At 44.7% G+C, this 20,095-nt stretch overlaps 1 protein-coding gene across 1 annotated transcript in view; it reads left to right on the top strand.

The window, feature by feature from the left end:
• Positions 1-20,095, top strand: part of LOC138302077 (mucin-5AC-like) — a 263,254-nt gene that overhangs the window by 86,646 nt on the left and 156,513 nt on the right. Inside the window, exon 2 of the mRNA XM_069242465.1 lies at positions 15,412-15,448. Coding sequence (XP_069098566.1) covers positions 15,425-15,448 — 24 coding nt within the window. The 5' untranslated portion in view covers positions 15,412-15,424. The remainder of the gene's footprint in view (positions 1-15,411; positions 15,449-20,095) is intronic.

The following is a 20,095-nucleotide window of genomic DNA, read 5'->3' as shown; positions in this document are numbered from 1 at the left end:
CCACAGTGTTGCAGGCCAGCTACGGTGTCGGGAAGAACCGCAAACAGTACCTTGGATTTGCAGGGCATCGTGATCCTCGCGATGAGCTCCGGAGAGCGGTGTCACTGACGTTGCGATGTTGGTTCCGGAGTCGGTGCAGGAGTCATCGGGCTCTTGAGGTCACACGCGCTGCAGATCGAACTCCAGGCTGATGAAGTCAGGTGCGCCGGCATGGATGGCATCGGGGCTGCGGTGCAAAGTGGGACGATGCAATGTGCGGTGTCCACAGGTCACGGTGCAGGCAGCGGCTCGGTGACGGCGTCCAGCAGTGTTGGTGAGACCAGGGCTGCGGTGTTAAGCGGGGCGGTGCGACGTGCGGTGTCCACAGATCACGGTGCAGGCAACGTCGTCGTCGTTGCTGAAGCGCTGTCGTCGGTAGGCCCAAGCCAGCGGTGCGGGATGGGACGGTGCTTCGTGACCCTCACGAGCAGTGTCCACAGGCCACTGTGCAGGCAGCGGTGCTGGTGTCAGCAGGAGTGGCGTTGTCAGGGATGCCCAGGCTGCGGTGTGAGCCGGCGATGCCGGAGTGCGGGCCCACAGGTCGCGGTTCAAGCAGCGGATCGGTGAAGTCGTCCGACGACGGCGTTGGGGAGACCAGGGTCGCAGTGCGAAGCGGGCCAATGCGACTCCGTGTGGCATCGGCAGGTCACGGTGCAGGCCAGCGGCGGTGCTGGCGGCGTCGCAGTGGTTTCTCCTCTTGAACAGCACAAAACACACAGTTCCCAGTGCTGCAGGTTGAGAAAACTGAAGGCTTTGGTGTCCCTGAGACTTCCAACAGGAGGCAAGCTCTACTCCAAGCCCTTGGAGAATTTTCTCAAGCAGGACACTCAGAAAAGTTCACCCTTTGCACTCTTTTCAGGCAGAAGCAGAAACTGCAGGCCAGTCCAGCAAAGCAACACAGCAAAGGGACAGTACTCCTCCTTCAGCTCTTCTCCTGTGCAGAGGTTCCTCTTGATTCCAGAAAGATTCTAAAAGTTTGGGGTTTTGGGTCTTCTTCTTATACCCAGTTCTGCCTTTGAAGGTGGCAAACTTCAAAGCAAAGTCTCAAGTGTTTGGAAGATCCTTCCTTGTCCGTGCCAGGCCCCAGACACTCACCAGGGGGTCAGAGACGGCATTGTGTGAGGGCAGGCACAGTCCTTTCAGGTGTGAGTGACCACTCCTCCCCTCTCCTCCAGCACAGATGGCTAATCAAGATATGCAGGCTACACCCCAGCCCCCTTTGTGTCACTGTCTAGAGGAGAGGTGTGAACATCTCAGCTGTCAAACTGACCCAGACGGGGAATCCACAAACAGGCAGAGTCACAGAATGGATTAAGCAAGAAAACGCCTACTTTCTAAAAGTGGCATTTTCAAACTAACAATCCAAAAACCAAGAAAACCAGAAAGGGAGCACCCTGCCTCACACTCCAGCATACAGTCAGCCCCAGTGCATCATGGTAAATTCAGTACAAGTTCGTTTTTTATCCATAAAGTAAACTAAAGTTTTTCACCTTAGTAGGTGCAGCAAGTGCAAACACGTGTCCAGAGATACACCACTTGCTGCACGTACTTAAGGTGAAAGACTTTTTGAAAAAATTCTCTATTTTCAAATCAAATGACTGCATTTACCATGATGCATTGGGGGTATTTTATGCTGGAGTGTGAGGCAGTGTGCTCCCTTTTTTTGTGAATCCAAAAACCAACTTCACTAAAAGATGTATTTTTAAATTGTGAGCTCAGAGACCCTAAACTCCACATTTTTATCTGCTCTCAAAGAGAATCTGCGCTTTAAGGATATTTGAAGGCTGCCCCCATGTTAACCTATGAGAGAGATAGGCCTTGCACAGTGAAACCCGAATGTGGCAGTATTTCACTGTTAGGACATCTAAAACACACTTGTATGTGTCCTACCTTAAACATACACTGCACCCTGCCCATGGGGCTACCTAGGGCCTAACTTAGGGTTGCCTTACATGTAGTAAAAGGGAAGGTTGAGGCCTGGCAAGTGGGTACACTTGCCAAGTCGAATTGGCAGTTTAAAACTGCTCACACAGACACGGCAATGGCAGGTCTGAGTCATGTTTACAGGGCTACTAATGTGGGTGGCACAACCAGTGCAGCAGGTCCACTAGTAGCATTTGATTTACAGGCCCTGGGCACCTCTAGTGCACTTTACTAGTAAATCAAATATGCCAATCATGGATAAACCAATCAACAGTACAATTTCTATAGGGAGCACTTGCACTTTAGCACTGATTAGCAGTGGTAAAGTGTGCAGAGACAATAAACCAGTAAAACAGACCTAAAAAAATAGGCAGAAGAAGGCAAAATGTTTGGGAATAACCCTGCAAAAAGGGCCATTTCCATCACAACCCCCTCTCAGCCTAAAGCCAGGGTAGGCCAATCAATACCTTGCTGGACTTCCCTGCTCAGGGCGATAGAACCTGGACAATGGCCCACTACTGTAGGAACTCTTGACAGTTCTATGCCTCTCTGAACCCAGGTTGATCCCTCGGTCACCACTCTCTGGGCCCACTGAACTAACCTTGGGGGACCTCTTCTCCTCATCTGAGAACTCCATCTGTGCAGCACCTGACCCTACTTTGCTCACAGATGCATCCCAGTAGGCAGACAGTACCACCAGGGCCAACAGTGTGATGTGGCCCATTCCACCCCTGGGGTGTGACTTTAGTCCCCTCCCAGGGAAAACTCTGACCACAAGGATAACAACCAACAGAGGCCACTGACACCTGTCAGTGTCAAGAGCCAGGGCCCAGGCCATGCTAGGGTCTCTAGCCTCTGTGGTTTTAGAAAGTGGGGGGCAGTAACCTCAGGTGACTTGCACCCTTTTTCTAATTCCCTTCCCACCAGTTTAGGAGTGGTGTCCTGAGACTGGTCACTCACCCTTGGGTCTGTACCCTCAGGCTGAGAAGGGGACAGGGGGGGGCTCTCCCTCCTCCTGTCCCTCGTGCTGGGATCCGGTACCCTCCGCCTTGGAGTGGTACCGCCAGACAACTGAACTGTGAGGGGGCCTCTGGGGGCCACCCCTCCCAGTTCCCCTGACACCTGGGGCAACTCATTCCCCAGAAGGCAGTCTATGGGCATCTGGGGACTGACTATGACCCGCCTCTGGGTCACCTCCCCACCCCACTCTAGGGATACCAGGGCCATAGGACGGAAGAAGTCCTGCCCATGGGCTGGTGTCACCCTACACACCTGGCCGGTGTACTGTTCTGGGGAGACAAGCCTTTCCACCATCATTGTATGGCTAGCCCCACTGTCCCTCAGAGCAGTGACTGGGACCCCATTCACTGTTACCTGGTGGAAGTGACGACTCCCACCCTCAGGGATCACCAACTCACCCTCTGAGTCAACCTCCCAACTAAGGGATATCATGGCATGGTCTATGACCTGCTCCTGGTGGCACATTAGCCACATTAGCCACCTCGGTAGAGGGGCCACGAGTGTGGGTTGTCCTAGGACAGACAGAGTCCCCTTTCATGTGTCCTAACGGGGAACACTCAAAGCACCGGGGTTGAAAATGGGGTGCCCTGGACCACCGCCTACCAGAACCTCCCTCCTTCCTGTCAGAAGGGGCCTAGGACTCTTTTTCTCCCTCCTTATCCTGGGACCTGTCTGCGCCTCCCTTGACTTCCCTCTCCTTCTTTTGGGAACCCTGCCCACCTTTGGCGGAGTCTCCCCCATAAACCTTCTTGTGGACCCTGGTACTCCCCCAGCGGTCCGCCTCAATAGCAAGCTTCCTGGGGTCACAAGTGTACTGAGATGCAGACACTGTTAATAAACGATCATAATGAACGACCGCAGCCTTATCTTCATACGCAAGGACAATGGAAGTATGCAGTTCCACATAATTAAGTATTTACTGCACTTACCACATTGTTCAGCATCTGCTTTATATTGAGGGCCACTGAAATTATGCAGTTAGGGAGCACCACATTGACTAAATTATGCGTCAAGAAAAGGAAAATTATGATGCCTCATGCAGCACTTTCTTGATGGGATTTCTTCAATATTTTGTACATTTTACACAGGTTATTCCTGCCTGGGTAAACAATTTACCTCATTGGTACCAGTTTAACAACTAAATACAGAAAGAAGCATCTGAAAGGTGACCAGTTAACATTTGCAAAGGGTCTCATAAAGCGTGAGGAAAAAGTCGCCACTTTAAAAACAAATTCATCTGTCTGAGCTAGAAACATTTTTTTTGTTAAAAGCTGCAGATTAGGCATCAGATGATGAATTAAGTGGTAAATGAGGCACCTCCATAATTCTGCAAAAAAAAGCCACAGAATAGAATAATTTTAGTGTCCATGTTTAATTTATCTTGCCACATGATTTATTGAAACCGGCTGCATACTTTGGTTTTCCTTTCCCACATAATTCTAGCGGCCCTTGATTATATGATATTGCAGAAAGCACCCATGTCGGATTGAGAAGCGAGCAAGTGTTTATGTTTTTGCCTGGTTTCTGGTCAGCGGTCCCAACTTGGACAAAGGGACTGACTAAATGACCTTGAAAGGATACAGTCTGAATTTCAGATGGAAGAGTGTAAGTTCATTGTATTGGTTGAGAAGGCGAATGTGACTGCACCGAGGGAGTGGAGCAAGTGCACCAGCAATAAAGGTTTGAGAGACAAAGGTGCAAAGAAAAGTGGAGATAACTCTGAGAAACAGGGCTCAAATAATATGAGAATTTAAGTGGAGGGTGGGTGGGGGTGTGACCAGTGGTGTAACAAAGTTGGAAGGGGCCCCCTGCACAGAACATGGAGGACCCCCTCTGGACTGACTCAGGCCAGGTGCTGTGTATGTGATGCTGTGTCCGGAGGGGATGTTTTATGTACTGCACTTGTATTTATTAATCTGTCCATGTGTGGGTATAATTCCCGTTTCATCTATGTGGTCCGAGGCTTGTGATATGCAAAATGTCACTTTGTCTATGGTAATGTTCACCGACTACAGTACTTGCTTACTTCTAACGGATGTTTTCCTTTTTTTTTTATTTATGCAAAAATGTATGGCTGTTCTCTGTAGATGCGAAGATGTTACCTGATTCAATATGTGTCAAATAATTCAGCACAGAACATTGTCATGAATTTGGGAGCGGCCCTGATCAAAAACTTGTCATTCGCTCCATTCCACCTTCCTGAAGCTCCATGTGAATCCTTTTCTTGAGAGATACCACAAGACCCTGGTGAACCCTGCCATGTATGGAGATGGCCACAGTGCATAGAGAAGTGAAGTGGAGAGCCGCCGTGGGATGATCAAGTCTGGTCACAGGGCAGCCGTGAGGCCCAAGGTGGCCTTGGCCACACAGGAGGATGACCTTGCAGACAGAGACCCCGAGAGCAGGGAGGACTCCCAGAGGAAGAACATCCCCCTGGGGAGAAACTTCATGCCTTCTCTTTCTTCCACTCACTCACTGACTGCGTATCACTCGCACAGTCCACTCACTCACTGACTGCGTATCACTCGCACACTCCACTCCCTCAGAGTGTCACATCTCCCCTTTCTCCACTCACACGCACTGGGTCTCACTCACACTCTCCCTCAAGTGCACACTTCGTCAACGGCTCTGTCACAGAGAGCGGAGGGCGTCAAAGAAAACAACTTTGTGCCATTTACTTTTGTTTCCAGAGTCCACACTGAGGGCCAGGGAAATCTTCATCAACTCACTCAGTTCGAGAGGAAAATCAAATGTGCACACCACAGCAGAATGACGACTCAATGACGAGGTCACAGTTCATCGCAAGCTGTGATCTCCACCCGGACCCCTGAGCAGCCCTTCCCATCAACACCAGGGACGCCCAATCACTGTGCCAGACAGCAGAGCCTCCTAGCCTATGTGCATAACCTGCACTAGAGGCCTAGACTGGGCCTAGCAACAGTGTTAGCCAATCCTGACGCTGGTCACTTGCTGTTACACAACATGAGATCAGCGCAAGAATTGGTGTGAGCGGCCTAATTCACTGTTCATGAGTAGACTGGGTTTGGCAGCTTTGAGCAACCCCCACCCCTCCACTCACCAATGAGCAAGTGAAGAGAAGCCTTTAGTGGGCATGTTGGGCTGGCCGGAGAAAGACAGCCATCCCACCCAACATGCGCACTACTAGTCTCTGCTGTCTGCCACTGCCAGCACTGTGATTTGTTGTTGGACTGATGTCTTGTCTTGCCTAGTCAAGTCATTCAATTTAATTAGGCCCAACCCCCACCCCCTTCACCGCTTAACTCAAACCACCTGCGTCTGAAGCAATGAAGGATAACTGCTGCGGGAGGGCACAAGAAGATAAAATAATGTGTGTGTGTATTATAATATCCGCACATAACGGGGGGACAAAGTGAGGCAAAAATATCAGTGGGGCAATGCCGCAACACCTGAAGGTACAAACCCCCCCTGACAACCAGGTTTGAATCAGTGTGACCCATACAGTGGTGGAGAGATCTAGAATATTATGATCTTTGTAAAATTCTATGTTGTATGAGCTGGAATCAGGCTGGTATTGCCACGTCTTGGGGACTTTGTAGGGCTTCTTGCCAATCATCGTCTTCTATGAGGCCTATGTCGCCCTCCTATACCTCGCGAAGAGAGCTCCAAGGATCTGGGGGATTAGTCATTATTTTCTTATACGTCAAGGATTTTGCATTTTCCGGCATAGGGTCTAGTAACATCCCGTCTTCCATCGGGGTCGAATTTGAAAGCAGGTCACCCTCTCATATGTGTCGTCTAAGTGCATGTCCTAACTGGAGATATCTATATGTCTCCAATTCCTTCACGGAGAACTCTTGTTTTAGTTCCTCCAATGATAGCAGTGCCCTGCTCCTCCATATGTCACCCAGACAATCGATGCCTATGAGTCCCCATCTACCGAATCCCTTCAAGTTGCAAAGTTCATTTAGCTGGTCACTAGTCCAAAGTGGTGTTACGTTTGTCAATTTACCCTCCCGTCTCAGGAATTTCATGGCTTCCCTCCATGCCCTTATTGTTGTTTGAGTGTGTGGCACTCAACATTTGCAAAAACCCAGCCATTTATGGTAACAAACTGGGCCACTCAATAGTAAGCCTGGATGTTCTGGACTACAAAGCCTCCATCAAACACGCCTCTTCGCAGCCTTAGATACGTGAACTGCCTCCTCCCATTATCAACTGTGCAATTTGCTATTGATTTTTGCAAAGAATTCAGGCGGTACTTTGTATGGGGTATTCTGTAGAGCATATAATAAATGGTCATCATTTTGAAAAGGACAACCCGACCCATCAGAGAGATCTATAGTCTCTGCCAGTGTGTTACATCGGCATACAGGCGGTCCAACTGGGAGAGGAGTTTTTTTTTGAGGAATGTGTCTTGTTCTCTTGTGAGTTAAACACCTAAATATGTAAATCCATCTGTAACCACCCGAGCCACACAATGGGATGGAGGATTTGGTTTTCTTGCTGTCAGGGGGAAAACCTGGAACTTGTCCCAGTTTATTTGATACCCTGCGTAGCTCCCAAATATATGTAGAATATGTAATAATCTATCTATTGATCAACAGGTTTTTTTGATATAGAAAAGAATGTCGTCAGCATAGAGGGAGATCTGGGCCTCCCAGATCCCTCCTTCTTGGATCCCCCACAGGAGCGGGTCCTGTTGCACTCATGCGGCTAATGGTTCTAGCAGTAGAACAAGTATCAGTGGGGAGAGTCGGCAGCCCTGTCTCGTGCTATTACCATTCAGTGCTGTTGAAGGCCATTCTAGCATCAAGTGAGAGTAGCGTTGCCTCTCCTGGACTCGGGCCTCTGTTGTGTGCAATATCACGTATAGGTGCCTTAAGATAAGTAGGGTGCTGCTTTGCGGCATAAACCAGATTGGTCAGGATGGACCACACTGGCCGGAGCCTATTAATTAAGATTTTTGCTTCTACCTTTGCTTCCTGGTTTAGTAAAGAGATACAAACTACAGGCTGTTTGAAGCTTTCCCTTTTTTGGTATCACCACAATTGTGGCCATTCATTGGTCCAGCGAGAGGCTACACTCATCCCTGGCCACCTGGAACATGGCCAGAATGTGTAGCGCTACTATGTTGGCTATACATTTATAAAGTTCAATGGTAGGCCGTTGGGTCCTGCCTGATTGCAGTCCCTTTGCACTTCCTCCACTATCAGGTCTTGGTCCAGTGTGGCCCTATCGTCTCCAGAGAGTACCGGGAGAGGGAGGTCTTGGACTAATTCCATACAGTCTCCGCTGGTACGTTTTGTTTCTGAGGAATAGCTCTTTTCGTAATCGGTGGCAAATATCTCCACAATGTCTTTTCAGGAAGTGTATGTTACCCCCTGTTCATTTTGTATTTCAGCTACCCAGTTGTGAACTCTGTCTCTCCTTTCTAACCATGCTATTAGTTTGCTAGCTTTATCATCTACGTCAGAGAGGTGTCATTGGATGGACAGCGCATAGCTCCTGGATGCATTGTCTGCAGCTCCCAGAGTTCATGCTGTCTGAGTCAGAGCCTGTGACTCTGAGCTGAATCCACAGTGCCATGCACAGTCTACCTTGTCTCTAATATCGTAATCTCCTCCTCCTCCAGTTTCTCACTCTTAAGTCACCGATCTTTGTTATTTCCCCCAATCAAAACCTGCGTCTGTCCCCTCAGAACCGCCTTAAAGGCTTCCCAAAGTGTACAGGCAGATCCCACAGTTCCTAAATTGTCGTGGATGTATCTTGTCACTCCCACCCTTATTTTCTCTTAAACGTCGTCATCCTTGAGACACCATGGGTCTATCCTGGGGGGTAATGTTGTATCTGTAGTGAGTTCCATCAGTGTAACTACCACCAGGGAGTGATAGGAGATGCCGCGTGCCAAGTGCATCGCCATATGAAACCATCTAGCTTCTGTACTGTGTGTAAACAAATAATCTAGGCGAGAGAGGTTACCGTAAGTCGTCGATAAGTATGTGAACTGTCTCGCAGTCAGATTCTGGTCTCTCCATAGGTGTATCAAGCCCTTAGAGTCTGAAAAGGTTTGTAATAGACTATGATGTGCTACCTTTGGCATTGTTGAGCCTGTCTTGTACCTGGTCTAGGGTTTCATTCATGTCTCCCCCAAATAGTAGGATACCAGGTGGCAATGCCAGTAGTAAGGCCACCAGAGCTGGGAGAGTGTCTGCATACAATCTTGGTGGTACATAGACTGAACACATTATTAGTGTTAGACCATTCCTAGTGCATGTTTTTGCCATAAGAGGCCCATGGGATCGTTCCATGTATGACCTGGTATGAAAGGTGTAGTTGTTCTGAGTAGTATTCCAACTCCCCTGAGTTGGAGTTATAGCCTGCAATCACCAGTAAGGAGTTGCCCATTCGGTCCAGTGCCTTGTGTTTATTACCTTTGAGATGAGTTTCCTGTATAAGAACTAGGTCCAGGGAGTGCTACCTAAGATATTGCAGTACCAGGGTGCATTTAATCTTATTGCCTAGGCCACTGACATTCCACATCTTGACCGTAAGCTGTGTATGCTTAGTGATGCCCATGCTGTGTATGTCGATAAAGTAGATTGTAAGAGTGGGGCAGGTAAAGTATAATCTTCCCTCCCCCACTTCAGCTAGTTCTCCCCTCTTCGAGTATGTGGCCCTGCTGACAAAAGTAACAAATACTGTGAACAAACAACAAACTATGTGAAAATTGCATCCCCAAACAAAACTCCCCCCATCCTGCTAGCTGGCATCATAGTCTTGGAACTGCCCACCCCGCCAACTTGCAGAGCGCCTGTAACCCAAATTCTAACATGTAATGAGGTATGGGTTAACTTGCTCTGCTCTGACTGACCATATTTCTTTTCTTTCATATAGATGTCCCCTCTAGCACAGTGGGTAATAAGCATCAATTAATATCTTTAGTAGGTACACATGTCCGAGCTGTTGAATGGTGCATTGAGATGTTTTTAACTGTTCAATTATCCCAAATGTTCCCTGGTGATCATCTCCTTTCCCCTTCTCTGCCACCCCCTTACATTATGAACTACACTTTAAGGGCTAATATTATGTTTTGTTCAGCACGACCTTCTGGATAGCCATGGTTGGTGGACAATCCCTGCCATTCTGTAGATCATTGGTCTGTTCCCTAGCATGTCTATTCTGTTTGGCGATCACTCTTTCTGCCGCCCCCTTTACCGGCTTGGTGTTTAGGTTGTCTCCATCCTTCAATTCAGTCCCATGCCTCCAGGATTTGCCCTCTGCTATTTCTCTGAGTTTTGCAGGGAAGAGCATAATATATTTGAGGTCTTTAGCACGCAGAGCTTTTTTAACTTTGTCAAAGCTGCAGTGGAGTCTTTGGACTTGTAGTGTGAAGTCTGGGAAGAATTTGATCTGTGTATTCTCGTAGATCAGGTCTCCATGTGTCTGGGAGGCCCGTAGGAAAGCGTCCCTGTCCCGATAGTTGAGGATCCTTGCAATGATCATCCTTTGCAATGAAGGGCTCCTGGCTTCTGCGGCGGGATTGGTGCCCGGTGTGCATGTCCCACCGAGAAAAGGTTTGACAGCCATTTCGGTCAGAGTTTGTTTAGTATGAGCTCCTCAAGTAAAAGGTCCATTCAGGGACCCTCTGCTCCTTCCGGTATCCCAACCATTCTAATACTCTTCCATCATGCCCTCCACTCTTGATCCTCGAGCCACTGTGTGCTTCTTTGTAAGATGTTGTACTTCCTCTTCTACCCTCTTAGAGGGCCTGGATGTGTATCTTTGCAGTTGTGACCTTTTCAGATTTTTTTTTGTAGATCTACTCTTAAGAGAGGGACGCCTGTCATCATAGCGTCCACTTTGGATTCTGGGGTAGTCTCAAGATCTGTGATTGTTGCTATGATCGCACCCAAGGACAGCTCCAGCGCCCAAGGCGTGTCCGCATCTGACTCCCTGGGTGGCAAGAAGGATTTTTGTACAGCATATTTGTCCATTTTGTTAAGTTGCTTGAGGGCCAGACCCTTGGACTTGACCTTGGCCATTAGAAAGCGGTCCGGCCCTGGGCTGCAGGTAAAGGGACTCTCATTCCAGTTGTGAGTCTTCTTCTTTCGCTAGATTCGTTGTTAGACGATTATCCCTATAGGCGTCTCATCAGGCCTTTGCAGCAGACGCCCCTCACAAGCCTCACAGTTCTATTAATGTGGACACAGGGGATCACTCATTCCCTCCCTACTCAATTCTATGTCTCTTGTGCTGCGCCCACTGTTTTGACGGGCATGAAAAGGGAGAAGTATTCTTCTGCTGTAATTTTAGTCTCTCTTTCGCTTCACTCTGAAATCAGAGAGCACACCTTGTGCTGCTAAGCTGACCCCGGGAGGGCCTCTCATGAGCGTCGGTCCATCAGGTGTTGTGAGCGATGGTTGCTTGTTCCTCCCACCTCCTTTGCCTCCTCGCACACTCCCATCTTTACTTACCCAGAGGTATGGCCTGCAGGCCCCAGTGCCAGATAGCCAGATAGGTCTTGTCAGGCTATACGGGTGCTCACCGCCCCGGAATCCCAGTCGCCCCTGCCCACCGTTGCACTTACTTCATGTCTGACAGGGGGCAGGGTCCATGGTCAATTTTTGGCCGCTGCCTTTCGCAGGCCTCCCGGATCCTTGTCGGCCTGCAGCCTCTTAGTGCCCTCGTGCCCCTCCGCTTAATAGTTGCAGGTAGACCTCGGAGCCCGCCACTGTTTGTACCACAGGCATCATCCATGGGCCACAGCAATCACATGCCCAACTCTTCTGGTGTGGGTCTTTGTTCTCCCTTAAGCACTCCACCTTGTTGCGCCATCACCAGGCTCCATGCACTGACAGCCTCACCTTTCACGGGCATGGCCTGTCTGACCTCTGCCGTGTCCGTCTCCTCTGGGGGGCCCACAGGCGCTCCCGGCTCCAAAAGAGTTCTGCAGCGGCCGGTCTTATCCCTCACCAGGGACTCTACTTCGGCCTCACCACCTCCCCGATATTTGACATGCGCCAGGCATCCCTTGTGGCGAGCACCGTCGCCCTCCAAATATTCACTGTTGTCTTTGTAGGGGCAAAAGGAGGGTGTTCGCTACCTCCTTTACATTCACCAGGTTCTCTGTGTCACAATGGCGGTCACGGACAGCTGCAATGCTCACGGATTGTAGGCAGATTTTGGGGTTAAGGAGTCGGGCGCTACGGAACACTCTTAGTGTGCGGGCTTCTTGGTGAGAGCCAAGCCACACCCCTTATTTCTTATTCTTAATTGACAAGATAAAATCAGAGATAAATGAATGAATCAGTGAGAACATTTACTTCAAGAACATATGAGGACCTGCAAATGCTAGTATTAATTTGGTTCCTGTCAGAGTAATCTTCACTTGTTTCAACCTATAAAGTCAGTACAAGTGATAGCCATGTTAGCTAGTAGACATCCTCTCAACTCACCAATGAATCTTTGTCCAGCAAGATTAATGACATTGCTGTACTCTTTCTTATAATTAAACCCCTCACACTTTTTAGTAGCTCATTAGCCCATGATATTGTTTACAGAACCTGGAAGTCTGCAATTGTGGAATCGTTGCTCAATAAGCCCTCTCTTAGTCCTGCTGATGGAAACAATTTTCCCCCATTTGTTGCTGGCTGGCTCTGCGTGGGTATTACGCCTGTGACTGAAACTTTAAATAGAGCTCCAAGTTAAGCTAATAATTGCATAGAAAACTAACTGTGAACGTTTTCCCAGTACTGTATGTGAGCTCAGAATGTGTGCTCTACACAAATGATTCCTTATTGCACATTACACACCTAAGCTCATGTATTTCAAGGTGCTCTCATATGTGCTAATGAAGCTATTAGCACAAATGAAAGCACCTAGAAATAGAAGAGCCCAAAACTAGCCAGGCCTTCAAGGGAGGCAATGTGGATCAATGGCTTCAACTGCCAACTGTGGAACATGGGGAATTGGATTTAAATTCCACTTCAGCTCAGCATCCTGAGAATTCCGGTTAATCTCAATCCCTGTGGCAATGAAAAGGGCCAAGGTAGTCAGTTGTGCAGTGATTTAAGATCCTTGGGCAAGGTTTGTGCTAAAAACTGCCAAAAATAAAATGTAGATTCTGCCTATCATCCACACTGTATCCTCCAAGAATTGAGGACAACACTTTAACCAGATACCAGAAAGAGCTACCAATCTAGTGACTGAGTTGCTTAGTGTGAAAATGGAAAATCTAGGATCAATCCTGGCATTTCTGATTGAACAAACTTTGTGAACCTAGGAAAATACTTTGTTTCATCAAACCTCTTTTTTGTATATTATCACATATGAGAGCACCTTCAAACACGTGTGTGAGATGTGTGCTGTACAAATATCTCTCTTGTGTTTGATTTAATGGGCTATAAGGTTGCTCCATCTATAATATGAATCAAGGCCACATATGAGGTACACATGACCCCTGACTTGCGACTTAGTTCACTAAAAGCATTTTCATCACTGCATGTGTAGGAATTTTTCAGAGGTTCTGTCCAAAAACTATCACTTTTAATAAATACTTTCTGATGCAGAGATCTAATCTGATATACTAAGGTAAAAGGCTTCTGCATATTAAAGAAATACACTTTTCTTAATTTTTTAAGATAACTTGTCATATTTTAACATGCTCTTTGTTGCATAATTTACATGCCAAATATTTTCAAGGCTTGGGTTGTGCACAGGCTCTTAGAGCTAGAGCTGACCCTTGGCTCAGTTCTAGCTCAGCTCTCCCTGTAAACATGTTGGCTCACCGACCTATACAAGGTGCTTTCATATTAGCTAAGAAGGTTATTAGCTTATATGAGATCACCTTGAAATATGTGAGCACAGGATGTACGCTATACAGGGTGCTCTTGTCCTAATAAAGGAATTTGCACACAATAGAGTACCTTGAAATTCGTGATCTCAGGAAGTGTGCTGCACAAAAGGACTCCTTTTTGTACAGTGCACTTCCTGAGTTCACTTACTTCAAAGCATGCTTATACCTGCTAGTGAAGTCATTAGCACTAGAGGTGGGCAAAGCAAGACATTAACAGGGAAAGCTGAGCCTGAGCTGATGCAAGGGTTGGTTATGGCTCTAAGTGCCAGTGTAGGGACCGAGCCTCAAACATATTTGGTATGTAAATCATACAAGAAAGATCATGTTAGAATTCAATAAGGTGCCTTCAAAATTGAAGAAAGGGTTTTCTTTAAAACGTGGTGGTGTTTCATAGTATGCATGGATCAGAATTGCACCAATTTTTTAAAAATGTTCTCTGGAGAAAAGCTCCCGACCTTTCCCAGGAAACATGCAGTTTGCATGCCAGAATTTGTTATTCAGTCTTACACCGGACCACTTTCAAATTTCACCAGCCACAACTGCAAGTCGCAAATATATTTGATCTCCTCTTTTTCATACAGGTGCATACATTCTGTAATTTATCTGTGCAAAATACCATTCTTGGGAATCATGTGAAGCTTCAGTCATAAATTTGTTTTATCATAGTATACTGGAATTTCCATTTTAGAAAATTTGCTGTAATGGGAATGCATGTGGTCATTCCAGGATGAACTCATCTGAGAAAGTTGGTGAACACTAACAGCTCTGTAGTTTTGTGAGTATTCACCAACGTTTTGCAGATTGTTTAAAACCCAGAAAATGATTAAATCTGCACTTCTATTAAGAGCAAGAGGAAACTGGTTCTCAGAATGGGAGAGGCGAGAGACACACCCAGAGTTGGTGGGGGTCAGTGCTTAGTGTTTTCACTTTTGAAAATAAGTTACAAAGTGACAAGCACTTGGGCATGAAATTCCCACATCTAGAAATGCAGACATTTATTCCCCACATATAAATGGGTATATATTTGAATACCCCTCCTAAACTACAACTATCACAATTTTTTAGGTGTACGGCTGGCATTTTTTGTAAAATCCTGGGTACTAAAAGATGTAGGCTCAAGCCTACTTGTGCAAGCCTACTTGTTAAATTTCCTTTCTGTCATTTGTGAATAAAGTGCAAAGTGGGTCATTCATTGATGAATACTGCAGTTTGGTGGGCTGAACAAAAGAATCTGCCCTCTCCTAGAGTGATTCTGTGTAATGCTAGGAGTGGAGATAGTACTCATCACTCACCATTAGAGACAATACATTCAATGGGAGGTGATGTCCCACTTTGTACAGGTATGGAAACTTCATCGTTATCCTTAGAAGCAGTAGCTGTAGAAAACCAATTGACTATGAAAATAAAGACTGAATTCAAATTCTTGAATTGCGTCCCCACAGAGAATGGTTTAAGCATCATGGCAACGCACGGAAAGCCAGTAAAGTCACTGTCATGGCAAGTTTCTCTAACAAAAGTTAGTGATAGCTACTGAGTGTTCAGTTGTTTCATCTTCTTGCTGACACTTTCTTTTTCTGGTTGTCTTTGCACAGGAAATCCAGCTCGATGATGAGACTTCACATGACTCAGGTTTGGGATTTATTTGTTTTTTGAATTTCTGTCCCACTCTATGCCAATGTACCGTAGACCAACATGATTTTAAAGTGATACAAATGTAATTACTATAAATACATAAAAATAATTATTGAATGAGTTAAAATATGAGATAGCTTATTTCTGAACATGATATCACAAACCTAGAACAGCATGAATTGAGGGGAAGGATACAGGCACAATTGGTAATAGGGGAGAGAAAGAGAGAGACAATCACAATAGATGGCAACAACATTTTTAACATCACTCTTCTAAAAAAAGTCTTAGCACAAAAATTAACACCCAAAATATCGACTAGGTAAGAATATATAATAGAGACGAAAAAGTTTACTTCACATCTCTCTACTTTGGTGACAAATACATATGTTCAATGTATGTAGGTTTGGAGTTCAGAGTAGTAAAATAATCCTTGCCTATATATACTTTTCGTGTTGATTGTTTGGTCGTCAGTATTTTTCCTCTTATATTTTGCCAGCGCAATATTTAAAACACAATATTCTGACATACAGCCAAATCACAAAGAACGGGCCAGGAAAGTAAATTAAGAGACGCTATGGCACAGTACATAAAATAGTACTAAAGTAAAACATAGGTAAAAGCAAATTAATACACGCTTGAAGAAATAAATGAGTAAATAAGGAAAAAGTCTTGTTTCAGAGGTTTAGGTGTTGATCTAATGTGTTTTTTTGGATGACTTCATTACAAGGTCAGTCCAAGAGAGACTGTGTGAATGATCATGTTGTCTTTGTGAAAAGCAACTTGGTGAAGGAGTTTCAGTGAACCGTCAATATACATGTCATTCACAAAGTTATTTATTCACTTTGATGACATTGATTCTATCACATCTGACCTTGTTTTTATCACACATTTTTTTTGTACCTACCGACTCCCACCCTACTGTTATCCTCTTCCTCCTCTTAACACCTAGACCCCTGGTTCCCCATCTCTTGACTCCCTTGGCTCTGCTCCTTACCCTTCACTTTTTTGGCACACATTTCCAATTCTTTTATTTTTGTCATAGTAAAAGCAAATATCAATGATAAATTATTGAGTCCAAAATGTTGAAAGGTAAGAATATTTTTTTTATACCTGACTCTACATATATGTATCGTGACTATATATATATATATTATCTTCAAAGTATGTATATGTGGAGCTAGGAACAGTAAATATATACTTCCTCTGTATGCACTTGCCCTTTCAATACTTTGGTCTTCAAATTTGTGCCCAATATATTCTTCTACCACAACATTTATAGCCTTGATAGTCAGTAGTACAGTCTTATTATTACTATTATTATCATGAATATTATATTTTCAGTACATATGAGACAATTTAAAACATGCTTTTGCTAATTGATAATTACCTGCTGTTATCCAGCTGTAAATATTGAGCTGACGTTCCTGTGCAATATTATAAAAGAAAGATAATAAGAAAATTAGTTTTTAGTGCGGTTAAAAGGTAAAAGGGTTGATAAGCTAAGAGGTTTCAGGAGGATGGGGAAATGACAACAGCTTCCTTAGAATGGCAATTTAGGGGAATAAGTATGACTTTCAAAGTAGTATGTTTCGAGAAGATAAATGTAAGTATATACTACTGTTTAAGGGCCTGATTGCAAACTTGGTTGATGGGATACTCTGTGACAAACATGCCCACCTCCAGCTTTACCTGTTCCATAGGATATAATGAAACTTGTAATTCAGCAGACAGGATATCCATCACGTTTGTGATGGAGTATGCCATCTGTCAAGGTCATAATCAGGCCCTTAGCATTTATTTATGTATTTTAAGTTTGAGTACCTAAGTGTGCAGGCACATCCAACTGGAATTCAAGACAAAATAAAACAAACTGTGGAATAAACGTAGCCAGGAGTCAGAATGGCCAAAAACATGAAATTACAGAGGATTGACTTAGAGTTTGGCAAATAGGTTACTCCATCTCAACCGTGATGGATTTACCATTCATCCTGTTATAAGTACCATGGGATATTATGCAACTGTATTAAGGTGGACAAATTATCTGTCACCTTCGTAATGGAGTAATGTGCCTACCAAACTCTAAGTAAGGCCCTACTTAATGTTTCATTGGTAAGATGACAGGTAAGGCAAAATGCATTCTACCAATGCTAGTTGGATGCGGTTACTGCTTCTTTCTACCATATTGTACCGCCTAGATAGCTGTAGCTAACCTAGTGCCTTGTCGATAAATTATTACCACCAAATTTACCTTTTTATGCCTAGCCGAAAGTATTCCTAGCGAGTGTACATGCATTTACAAGTGTGAATTTCTCAGCCATGAGAATGGGTAAATATGCTCTTGTAAGTCCCATTCAAGGGGTGGGAAGTGAGCATTTCAGGGAGTGGCTTAGCATGGAAGTTTGGGAGCGAGCACAAACTTGCATCTTTATAGGCATTCTCAAACTGCAATTTGATCCCTTTTCACCATGTAAATGATCAGAGATATACAACAGCAAATGGCTGGGGTAACTCCCCTCTAAGAGTGGGAAGGGGAATAAATCACCTTGTATATAAAGGGAATGTATGGCAAGAGGAAAGAATGTTTTCCCCACAGAGAAAAAAGAAAGCGTGCAATTACACAGAGGACTCAGTTTCCCCTGTACAGGCTTATCAGCTGTGAAAGACTTCATTCTGGGAGGAATACAAGCCCTTGGGTATAGTCACATGACATTCCCATAAGCAAGGATACCTGCGCCTAGCTCAGGTTTCCAGGCGTACATTTGGGAATTTTTGTGAATTCTAAGTTGTAGATGAAAATCTTCAGTTGATATTTATTACTTTTTCATGACTCAGGCCCATAATCTCCTTAGGTTTTGGTTTGTTAATGGATAGATCGTTGATTGGGAGAAAGATAGTCACAATAGCTCTTTGATTCTGGGCATGGTTTTAATCTACAAGCTGTTGATCACAATATTGATTTTCTTTCAGAAAGTAGTATGACAATGACATGCAATATTCATGTGTTTAAGTAAGGTATCACAGTTACCACATCTTCAGCTTTTGTCTTCAGTCAGGAGGCAGACGCAAGAATATTTTTTCACTGTCAAAAGGCATGATTTGCCAAGAAGAATAGAATTTAGGTCCAACATTTTCCTTGCTGGTGCTTAAGTTACAGTGGAAATATTAATTGTGACTCCCCCAAAGTCCAACATTTTCCCTACTGTTACTTATGTATGGGTGGCAGTAGTAAACATGATCCTCTGATATCCATGAGGAATGCCCCTGACCTGTTGGCACTTACCGTGGGCAGAAACATGTTGGCAAAACAAAGTATGGAGGGGACATTGTACTGATATGTTGATCCAATTTCAATCCTACCTAAGATATCACTAAATTAATGATATACCTGTGGAACACTGTAAGATATTTTTAGTTAGAAACTGGATCCCCACATTATGCAGATAACTGATATGTCCTAGGAGCTCCCCCATATGCTGAGGTTGAGTCCACTCTGGTAGTATAATCTTACCAAGGTGGGATGAGGTGGCCAATGATTGAAGCATGCCACATTACATGGGTGAGACCACCTCATCCAAATATATGTATTCCCAACAGGGATCTTGCACCTAAGATAAATAACTAGGGCTAGTGGAATTCACCTCCTACAAATACGATGCACACCACACCTGTGTTTGTCTGTCTGGGAGGAGGAAGTGTGGTGTGGTCCTCCTTTTCTCTCAGAGTGTATTGAATGAATAGTAAATATGATCCCCAAACTCCCCACCCCCAGAAAAGTTCAACACTTTCCCTACTGTTTCTTAGGTTGATGTGAGAATAGTAAATCTGACATTTTCAAAGTCCAGCATTTTCCCTACTGTTGCTTACGTTGGGGTGGGAAGAGTAAACCTGACCCATACAAAGCCTAATATTTTCTCTGCTGTTGCTTAGGCTAGAGTGGGAGTAGTAAATTTGACTCCTCCAAAGTTCAACACTACACTGCTTGGGTTGGAACTGGAATAGTAGATCTGACATGCCCAGCACATTCACCAAGTTGCTTAGGTTAGAGTAGCAATAGTATATCTAACCCCTACAAAGGTCAACACTTTCATTAATGTTGTTTGGGCTGGAGAGGCAACAGTAAATCCAACCTGTCCAAAGTCCAACACTTTCCCTACTGTTGCCTAGGTTGAAGTAGAAATAGTAAATCTGACCCCTCCAAAGTCCACCACTTCCCCTACTGGTACATAGATTGCAGTGGAAATCTCAAAATGTATTCCTCCAAGTTGAAATTTTAATTTTGCTTTATTCATGTTTTTGTCATAATGTTTTATTTTACTTGAATGTAATTATTTGCTTGATATGTATTTCATATTTTGTTATATTTATTAGATTGAACATAGAATTTTAAATATTTTCCCTTTTTGTTAAAGTTGCATCTATTTTCATGCTTGTAGATTTTGTGATTATGTTTTTATTATAAATTTGTTCTTCTATTGTTTTTGTTTTTTGTTTCTAATTTATTGTGATTTCTTTTTTACAGTACATTTTGTGCTTTAGATCATAAGTATATGGAAAGGGGTGATTTAGGTCCACAATAGTTTTGCCATAGTATCACAATATTTTTGTTGGCAAAGTTATGTCGAAGAAGTGACTAAGCCGTTTTCT

The sequence above is a fragment of the Pleurodeles waltl genome, chromosome 6, assembly GCF_031143425.1.
Source record: "Pleurodeles waltl isolate 20211129_DDA chromosome 6, aPleWal1.hap1.20221129, whole genome shotgun sequence".
Classification (NCBI taxonomy): Eukaryota; Metazoa; Chordata; class Amphibia; order Caudata; family Salamandridae; genus Pleurodeles; species Pleurodeles waltl.
The sequence above is the reverse complement of the archived record's forward strand: the minus strand, read 5'-3'. Positions and strand labels throughout refer to the sequence as shown.